The following is a 10,600-nucleotide window of genomic DNA, read 5'->3' as shown; positions in this document are numbered from 1 at the left end:
ATGGCCCCTTTATGCACAGCAGTATTTGGTGCTGCGGGGCCCCCTGCGTGTAGCAGTGCCTCTTTGTCCACAGGTGCATCATTAACAACCTGTATTGTTACTCTCTTGCTCCTACTGAGTCCTGTGTTTTTCTGCCTGATCATTGATTCTTCTCCTAACACTTAGTTTCTTCTTTCCACCTCAACCCACTGCAGAGCAGGCCCCCTTCCTCTCCACAGCCACTCACTACGGGATGGAGGGAGCTGGCAGAGTGCTGACCTACCCAGTAAGACACAATTAGCATGTGGGATGACAGTGTGACACTCAGGTTCGTTGTGGAGCCCAAATCAGGAACCAACTGTGCCAAACCAGTGTTCAGTGCCACTTCTTTGCAGTTCTGTCCTTTTTACAAGTAATTTCACCGTGCTTTCTCTACACATTTGAAGGTAAAGGCAAAATGTCTTTTGCTAATTGTGAGTCTAGAGTAAAATTCTCATGGTCCTAATTGTCTTCTGAGAATTGCATTTTTCTTCCAGCATGAATTATGTAAATTTTCCTGCTGCAGTGCTAGGCACGGAATCATGCCACACAAGACAATTGATTCTTCTCCAATATTGCTTCTTCATGCTTGATCTAATTTGTATTAAAATCAGTTTTACTTTAGAACTGACAGCAGGTTTGACTTGTTCATCCATTTTGCCTTTTCTAGCACCTGTTCAAATTCAGTGATATTGGCAAATAGATCAGAAGGATTTCACTTGTATTTTTCCTTCTCATGGAAAAGCAAAACAAACAAACACCAAAAAAGATCCACTTTTCAGTAATATTCATTTGACACTGATTGTGCTCAATATCTACATTTTTTTTTTAATCTCAGATTTCCTTGCATGCATATATTAGAAACGACATAGTAATGCATATACAAAAGTGTAACTGAACTGAGCATTGCAGACCACCAAGTAGGCACTCCATTAATTCCCTATGTTATTTACTGTAATGCTGCTACACATCCAAAAGTAAGAATCTTCCCATGGGGTATCGCCAAAAAATGTGAGCAATTGTGTTTTCCACTGATAAAACTTACTCCATTCATCAAACCACATATTCAGCTGAACTGGTCATGAGAAGGACATTTCTCATTTGCTTTTGTTGGATACAGTTATCATGTTTTTGCCTTGTTATGCAACTCTGTGAGAGATTCCGCTTAACTGGCTATTTGAATATTAGATTTTTTTTTCCTGCTCTTTACTGTTTATAATGAACTGAAATTTACAACAGTGTGATACTTCATGGTACTCTGAGTTTTGCAGCCATCATGAGAATCGGCACATTTAATGGTAGGCTGTTGTTTCTTATCTCAGATAAAGTGCAGATAAAGTAGTTTATGCCCCACCCAAAAAAGAAAAAAGCCCCAATGCAAAATGGCTCACATGAAAAAAAGAGAAAATGATGCATATAAATTACATATGAGTCACTTTGTGCCACCAACTTTGCTTTTTATGTAGGACCTGATGGACTAAAACCCTGTCTGCTAGTGGTTGCCTACTTCCTTTAAATTATACATATTTACTCTCATAAATTCAATGATCTAGGAGTTTCCAGTTTAAAGTAATTATATAGGCCATGCCATTTGTCAGCAGAGGGAGCCAAGTAGTTCAGAACAGGGATATCTCTTCCCTTTCTACTTCCCTTCCCCATCTTATCCCACTTGGAATGGGAGGGATCTCTGCACTGACAATAGATGAAATCTGTGTTGACCAGTTTAGATGGAGATCCTGAATTTATAAGATTAATGTTAGGAGAAAATGTATCCTGTTCTGAATAATTATGAAGAAATAACTATTTTGCAGTAGTCACTTCACTTGCTGTAAAGCCATGCCCAATAAATATTTGCTTGCATTACCACAAAATACCATTGAGAATTTTTGTTGAAACCAAAACCTTCCTGCATCAGTATAGCATTTTTGGATGCAACATAGGACTTCACCCTGAATTAAGAAGTGATTGAGCTGGAGTCTTCATCTTTATTACTGAACTATGGTGTCAATTCTGCATCAAATATGTCACAACAGGAATTATTCATGAGCTAACCCTGTCAATGTTCCATATTACTTTTTTTTTTTCTTTTTTTTTTTTTTCCTGTGGTCAGACTCTTCATTACAGAAAACATGGTAGGAACTTGGACATTAAATAGGCTCAATTCAGAAGACTGCATTTAAATTCAAATTTAAATCTAATGTTGGGTCCATCTGATTATAAAATGACATCTGTTGTTTCATGAATGTGTAGCAAGAAGCTTATTTTATTAGTGTATTCTTTTCTCTGTCCTCTTTAATATCATTAAGTAAATATTCTTCACCTGGCTTCTTCAAAAAATACATAAATTAATATTTATATATAGAATATCATGGCACTTGTAAAATATTTTTAATTAAAACAGCTGATCTGGAGGATTGCAAAATTTTTTGATCATTTTACTACTTCGGGGCTGAATACACACAATTATCTTATACCCATGAAAGCTGATGGACGTCTTTTTGTGGATTTCCACCAGTATAAATTTGGGGATCATACCACAAGTAATATCAAAATCCCATGACATTTTGTGGCATAGTTTCATTTGTTTCAGTTAACCAGCTACAGTAGCAGGCTACTGAAATTAGTTAGCTAATGATACCTGCATGTTTTGTCGGTTGTATTTTAAGAGAAAGTGGTCCATTTTAAAAGAAAAAAAAAATCCCACAATATGTTTTATTTACTTCCTGAGGACTTTCACTTACACAAATAGGCACTAGACATTTGAAATTGACTTTCCAAAGCACAACACAGTTAAAAAAAAAAAAAAAAAAAAAAAGAATTTGTCTTAGTTTCATTTAAAACAGTAAAAATTGACCTTGTAAACATTTCCATAGGAGGTAGGATACATACATTTGACAATTTGTCAAATAAGAGAAAGTAAACAGTTACTCTGTGGTCCTAATAAATAATGAGCAACACAGGCATTAAATAAACATTTTTATATAAAAAGATATAAGTGAAAGACTAAAATAGCATTTTTAATAAATTAGGAAGAGATGTAATCATTTCTTTACAACTTAGTCTTGCTTTCAAGAATCACTGGTTCTTTATGCTCACCCTGAATTTCTGACTTAAAAGCTGTAATGAAACCAATCCTGAGTTATTCACAAGCAGGACACAATATGAATATAGCTTCTTTTCCATGTGGAGGGGTGCTAATATCTCTAAAATGGCTCTTTTTACACCTATATATAATACTTTTCTAATTCATCAGCATAAAAGTATTGCCATCATAGCCTTAATGTCTGAATTTGGAAAGTAAGCTTAAGGCAGTGACATGTCTGTCCCAGTTCAGGTTCCCCCAGCAGCTGCTCCCATGAAGACTGTGTTGATTGGTGGTAAAGATGATACCATCTCTCTGCTTGGTGGGCCATGAGACTCCAGATTTTCCTGAGGAGGGAACTGACCAGATGTTCCATACATACACTGGGAAGAAGATGCGGTTTGCATGTTTGAAGCTGTGGGGAAAAAAGGTTATCATCATTGCAAGTTTTCTATCTATTGTATTTAACAAAAAACACAGTACAATTTAATCTGATGGAAGCACTTATCTACCAAGTGCATCATCTGAAGGACTGAAATTTCAACAGTCTTATACTTCACTCAATTTACTTATACTTCTATAATTTTTCTTCAGTGGCTCCTCACAGCATCAGGGTATAGGTCAAAACCTCATGTCAGTGAACTCAGCTAAAAATCCTGCTCCAGGCCTGACAATTACAGCCTGAGTATAAGCCATCTTCTATGAAAACTGTGCAAAGCTATTTACATTTGCTATATGCATTTTTCCGTATCTTGCACCATTCAGGTCCATATTCACTGATGGTACCACTGCCACCACCTGGAACATATCAAGACAGAATACAAAAGACGCTTGGTGGGCACAATCCCTTCATCGTGGTGCTGGCTTTTTCCCCTTCTTTAGCATCCTTAAAAGAACTGACTATTGAATTCTTGTAGAGCCTTAAAAATTCAAGTAATGACTGATCTTCTGTGCATGCTTAACAGGTAAGTAGCAGGAAGAGGTAACCTTATGGAGAAACGAAGAGGCTGTGCCCTAGTTTACATCTTCCAAGCAATACTTGTGAGCCTTTTGGGAATATAAAAGCAAACTCAGCTACCATTTTTTTGATGCACATACCAAATTAGGTAATTTCGCCTAAAATTCACTGTCAGTAGGAGATTTGCCTAATTCACATAGTTGTTGAAGCACAGGACAGGAAGGGAGTATACTACAGGAAATATGTATGTAGACTTCCCTGACATAGGGTTCATTTGATCTGCTTGACAGCGAGGATCGTAAAGAGCCCTTAGAGGAGCCCAGTTCATTATTAGCTCACTTAACAGTTAGAAAATATTTCCTAATATAGATTTTCCTGCAATTCAGGCTAGCCATTCCAATCCTCATGGACAATGTATCACAGCCCTCTTAACAGGAACAAAGAGTTATTAAACCCACTGCCTTGAAATTTTAAGGAAACAATATCTTATGATACATCCCAGGTGGATGTATTAGCTATTTCATCTCTATATTGCATCTTATATGTGCTATATGTGAGCTACAGTTTAACTCTCAGCACTTGTTAAGATGCCAAACAGTTCATAGCTCTTCCTCAGTACTGGATATACTTACGCATAGGAGTCCGACAGACAATAGAAGGTGGGGACTCTGTGTAGTATGAGCCTGTTTGTTTCCTTCCGCTGTCATCCAAGATATTCAGTGGATCATGTATATCATTGTATGATGGCAATGATCGAATGCTACTTACACTGCTGATTACAGAAACATGTTGATCAACCATTGATCCAAGTCTGTGAGATTCTGGATAATTTATATTGTTTCCATAATATCCTATTGACAGGAGATTGAAAAAAAAAAAAAAGAGCAGAGCAAAATTACTATTGAAAAGAAAGGAATAGGTAATTATTGGCTGAATCCCTCAAGAATAAGTTTATTTATGTACACATATAGCCTAATAACATCAGTAACTCATGCAATGATTGACCCAAAAGAGGGGTAGGTAACAAGGGTGTAAAAAATCCTAGGAATTCAGTCATGCCTTCAGTACAGAATTGCAGCTCCATTCTAAGTTCAGAATTAAAAAGTAGCCTGTGATCAGAGGACAGAAGAGACGCCATATGGACTCATATCAGTCATGCGGACTCATGGAAGGGAGTTCAGTGGTCCCTTCTGAAGCTGACAGTCAAGGAAAATATACATGGAAAGAAATTCTGCATGGTAATACAGCATACACAACTTCATATTTCCAATTTTTCCATTGTGTCTTTCCTCCAGAAGAGGGTGGCCTTTTGCTGACTATATCTCTGAAGCAGATTGTGGCAACAACTTTACACTTGAAGCATGGGAAATATTAGGGCCAAAGTCTCAAGTTAATGCTAATGCAAATTTTTATTCATTTCTCTTTCACCATCTTGAACCTATGACTAGAATGGCCCACTATGCTGATCCCAAAGGTAAGTTATCTTATGCCTGCTCTGCTTCAGAGTAGGTGTTCTGGGGACTGTTCAAGAGATTGCTAATCACAAAGGCATCCTGGTTTTGCTTCCTTTGTGAAAGACACAGCAATGGTGCTAGAAGAAGATTGGCATAGGTGCAACAGAGGCATCTGAGGTCAACTGAGGATTCCCCAGAGGAAAATAAATCCTGAAGTAGCTCGTTAAGCTGCTTTGCAATCTATGTGTGCCATCAGAGAAGTGGAAAATGGGAAGGTATAAATAAGAGCAGAAAACAAGCTTCCATAGGAAAAAGCAGAGAAAGACTCTTTCACTCCAGCACAGAAAGAGAAACAGAAGAGAAAAATAAAATATATTTGTATATATTAATACCATTGGAAGCATTAGGGGCATATGTTGCTCCTGGACAAGTAGACACTGAGTTGCTCAAGAAATTGAAGCTCCCAGTATTCAGAAACTGCATACTGTGAGTGTCCTGAGGCATGGATGAGGGACCATAACTGGAAGGAGATCTGGCACTGTACGGAGATACAGCACAACTGTTGCTGAAGTAGTCTCTGGAGAACTGCTGTTCACTTAATGCATTGAATCGGCTGTGCTCTGCTCTGTGGTGGTAAACACCCGGCGTGGAATGGGCCTGAGTTCTGAACATAGCCTGGTAATTGGAATTGTTTCCGTAGTAATTCTGATTAGTTTGCGACAAAGTCTGATAAAGGGGTTCTGAGTAGGAAGAGCACTGTGAATGTGTGGATAACACCGGGCCTACACTTGGAGGCCTCACAGCCATCGGCCCCTGGTTGATAACACTTCCTCGGCTGACCAGGGCGGGTGAAATGGGTGGAGTCATCAGGTGACCAGTGCTTTCAGACAGCTCCATCTGACCTGGAACAATAAACATTAGCCATCAACAGTGTTACTACTGCAGTACTGCTGAATACACGGAATGTGTTAAGACACGCTGGTGAAGTGCATGTTACCATCTGAAACCTTTACAGACAATATCCATTGGCTCCCACCTGTACAATGCTGGTTCTTTAATTCATGGTTTAGGGCTAGGAAACTTCCCAATTTCATTTTCCAGATTGGAGGCTTCCACATTCAGTGTGAAATTCCAGCAGATACAAGCCTTGTGCACTCAAGATGTTATTGTTTGTTCATGCCTCACAAGAACCTCATCAAGCCAGGACATGTAGGGTATTTTTACCATTGTACCAAGAGGATCTCTTACTGGCAGGGCTCTACAGTTGCCCCCTTCCATGAATCAGCGCAGAAGATGAGCTCACGAAATGTTATTTACCAGAGGTCCTCATAAATACATATGGTCATTGTTACTCTTACAGTAATGTGATACCGTGGATTGAAAGAGTAACAAGCAAATAGGAGAAAGAGAGACTAGGAGAACAGATACATACCTGTCAGCTGCATATTTTCACTGTCTCCTGTGGCAAAGGGATTCAGACCAGAAGGTACACTGCTGGGCTGGCTAGCTGACAAGGACACATAGGTTTGCTCTGCTAGGCACTCATTTTTGACTGAAGTGTCACTGGTCAGAGGAGCAGCTTTGTTACGATTTGCTAGGAAGCAAGAGCTGGGTGATGCAGTAAAGGTGGCTTTGCTTGCATCTGGAAGAGTAAGTGAAAACTGTTGGTGGCTGTTATAAGTGCTCATTGCACATAAATTCAACACTAGTATATAGGCAGCACATGAGCTGCCTGATCTGTTCATGACTTTGGTTGCTTATTTTAAAACCCAGCGAAGCCTCCATCTTTTGCATGCAGTCGAAAACAAATATGCTCTACTCTTGATGTTCCCAGACGAACTGTCCGAATTATATTCCGTGACCACAGATCTACAGAATAGATACTGATGGTGTTATCAGCTCCTTACTGAAGTCATCACAGTAAAGACATGGATTAGATTTATTTCCTTGTAATAAATGTCAGCAATGAAGTCAAGCAAATTACATTAAGGCTCATGATACTTCAGCCTGAAGAATCAACAATGGGAGTTTTAGAATGACAGAAAGTCTGTCTGTTTTCATACAGACATATAGAACAAAGCATTTGTTATACTCAGTTGTTCTTCAGTTTTCTGCAGACTACTGATAAAGTCAGTGGAAATTTTGGTATTTTCCAGTGGAAACCGTAACTTCACCCTATGGTTTCAAGGACTTCACCTAAGTGTTCAAGGAGAAGGCAATTGCTACATGGGACAAGGCATTTCCTGAAGGATGATTTAAAAGAAAAAGTGCATCCATCTACTCTCAGATAAATTCTATGCAAGTTTCTTGCAGCAAAGTGCAGATTTAGAGTAATAACAACCAAAGACTTAAGAACTGATTACAGATGTTAATGTCAATCAAAAATAATTCAACAGAGCCCAGTGGAGTTCCATTGCATTTTGGGAGATTAACTTGAACCAGAATTTGATCCATTTCTTATAAAAGACCTGGAGCATATGTCTTCAAACTGTATAATTCTGAAGAAGCCTGGTAGCTGGAAAATATACGGGATACTATTTTAAGCTCTTTTTATTTCTTTTCCATATAGTAATACTTCAGTCAGATGCTAAGTAGGGTTCCAACTTGTGTTCCAATCTTGCAGGCACATTCACATTTTGTTAACATTTAATACATTCCTAGTTCAAGGCATAATTACATATTTCAGCTTTGGTAGAAAAACTGGATTGGGAATTCCTGCTCTCTCTGCTATTTTACTTCTTTACACACTGCAGATTGTGGTCCTTCAGTTGCATCCACAAAACTGTTTGAAGCATCCAAGATCACTTCAGTGATCGTGTGTATTCACATTCCCACAAAACATTATTAAGTGAACCATGGTTGACAGTGGGAATAAATTGCTGAGTGAATGTTCACAGCCTTTTCAGGTGGATTTGACAATGTCACATAGAACTACACCTTCAGAAGACTGTAAGTCTGCTTTTGCTTAAAGTTCAACAAATATGCAAAACTCTAAAAATGCAGGAACACGTTCAAAAGAAACAAGCTCTAGTTACCTAAATTCTTCATGTATTTGTCCAGTAGATTCTGGAGTTCTTGTTCTTTGTCATTGTTGAACTGTGTCTCCATGGCAAGCAGGATGTACTCATCTAGTAGCATGCGGACCAAATGAAAAGAACCTTTTGGAGGAGAAAGAGAGAGAGAGTAGCTGAGTTATCTTTGTGACCATCTCTCACCACTCTACAAGAAGCTGGTGAAACAAACAAATAATTGTGGACTTTAAATGACCTGGCAAGACCAACAAGGAATAGTGCCTAACTTCTAGCTCTAATCTCTCTTTGCACTGGCCCACCTAGCTCAATTGTTTACTGTCCTGTAGGCTATTTGACCACTAATTACATCAAAGAAAAATACTGATGAAAGTGAGACATGCTTTATTCTTGAAGAGGGCACACAGTGGAGCTAGATAAGGCTGAAGTCTGCTAGAATGCCTCTGCTCTATTTCTGTTTGCCTTGTGCTAAATAACCAGACAATAACTGGTGAAGTCTTTGACCTTATTTCAAGGATATATGACATTAAAAATGTGTCTGTCCTTACAGCTATTTCAAATAGCCTCTGAATTTTAGAAAATGATGTACCTACTACTGCAAAGACAAGTTGGGAAATGATGTACTGGATTTAAAATGGATTTAATTTGCTCTAACATTTTCTATTTTATAAAATATTCTGAGAATTCCCCAGACCAAACATTTCTAAAGATGGACCTGTGAACCTTAATTTTTAAAACCACAGATACTGTTGAATTGAATGTCTGCTGAACCCAGAATTAAATAACACTAGCGACCTACCAAATTCATTGTGCTATTATGAAAACAAACCCTTCCCAAACTGGTCCACATGTAAAACTAATAATTTAAATCTTCAGTCTCCTACTGAGATACATAGTTACAGCTCCAGTGGCATATCAAAACAAACAGCTTCTAGCTCTTAAATGGCAAAGCAGTATCAAACAGCAATTCAAGAGAAAAATACCTTCAGAAAATGAACATGTGACACAGATCACCAATAAGTTACTGCTATCATTTACTGTAAAATGTTAGTTTGAAAAGCACATTACACAGTATTTGTGGCTTTGATCAAAGAATCTTTAGACTATGACAGGCTTCTCTGCTGAGGAAGTAGTGGAAGGTAGATAAATGCCAGCACTTATGTACAAAATATGAGTGTTTTTACAAAGTCCAGGTACCAAAACTTGATGCGTTGTTTAGAGTTAGGTTATGCATCACTCGAGCACCGAAAAAACTCCATTTTAGAAGAAAGTCTTGAGCCCTCTTCTTTAATGACCTCCCATTTTGCTTGCTTGCCTGAAAGACAGAAGTAGTAAAATATTGTAGGTATGCTAACTTGCTTTCTACACACAGGAGAGGATAAAGGAGAACTGAATATTCTTGAGAGTTCAAGGAGTCCTTGACTCAGGCTAATGTGGTAGAGTGGATGAAGCTGCCTGAATCAAACTGTTTTCAGAACGCATGTCCTAAAGTGATAAACAGCAGAATTCACTCTTTACAACGCAAACAGAGTAGAGCTCTGACCATGTTAGATGAAGCAAACTGTTTACCACTTGGGTTCTGGCTGTGCTCTGAAGACGTATAAATTAGCTTGTATTCTAATACTGAAGATGGCAAATTGTTCTGTAAATATACAGGTATACAGAGCAAAAAGAAAACAACAACAACAAAAAACACCCTCTAGTGCCATGTTATTCCACATAAACAGGGAACACAAATTAGTCTCTGTAATTTATTATAATCTGTATAATACCTCCCAGACTTTCTCTCAGACACTGGTGCGTTTACTATTGTAACACTGAAGCTTTTAAAGTTGCTCATTTCATACTGTCACTTTGTTCTGACTGTGATTTGTTCATGTGGTAATAGTATGCCCTGTTGCTTTCTCAAGCAGCAAGCAGAAAGAAGCTGTTGTGTTTTGACAGTAACAACACTTTACACAGACAGCAACGGAAGGATTATATGTTCTGTAAATGATTAGCTCCTACTTAATAGATCTAGACTCAGGACTTTCTGGTATTTCTTACCCCTAACTACAGG

The 10,600-nt window shown here is 38.2% G+C and overlaps 1 protein-coding gene across 1 annotated transcript in view; it reads right to left on the bottom strand.

Moving 5' to 3' along the window:
* Nucleotides 1-2,521: 2,521 nt before the first annotated feature.
* The window catches only part of RFX6 (regulatory factor X6), a 38,865-nt gene continuing 30,786 nt past the window's right edge, over nucleotides 2,522-10,600 (bottom strand). The window contains exons 14-19 of the mRNA XM_040553192.1: nucleotides 9,739-9,856; nucleotides 8,548-8,670; nucleotides 6,945-7,154; nucleotides 5,905-6,414; nucleotides 4,691-4,909; nucleotides 2,522-3,515 (exon numbers count right to left, since the gene is read on the bottom strand). Coding sequence (XP_040409126.1) covers nucleotides 3,349-3,515; nucleotides 4,691-4,909; nucleotides 5,905-6,414; nucleotides 6,945-7,154; nucleotides 8,548-8,670; nucleotides 9,739-9,856 — 1,347 coding nt within the window. The 3' untranslated portion in view covers nucleotides 2,522-3,348. The remainder of the gene's footprint in view (nucleotides 3,516-4,690; nucleotides 4,910-5,904; nucleotides 6,415-6,944; nucleotides 7,155-8,547; nucleotides 8,671-9,738; nucleotides 9,857-10,600) is intronic.

The sequence above is a fragment of the Cygnus olor genome, chromosome 3 (genome assembly GCF_009769625.2).
Source record: "Cygnus olor isolate bCygOlo1 chromosome 3, bCygOlo1.pri.v2, whole genome shotgun sequence".
NCBI lineage: Eukaryota > Metazoa > Chordata > Aves > Anseriformes > Anatidae > Cygnus > Cygnus olor.
Note: the sequence above shows the minus strand (reverse complement) of the source record. Positions and strands in the feature narration are given on the sequence as shown.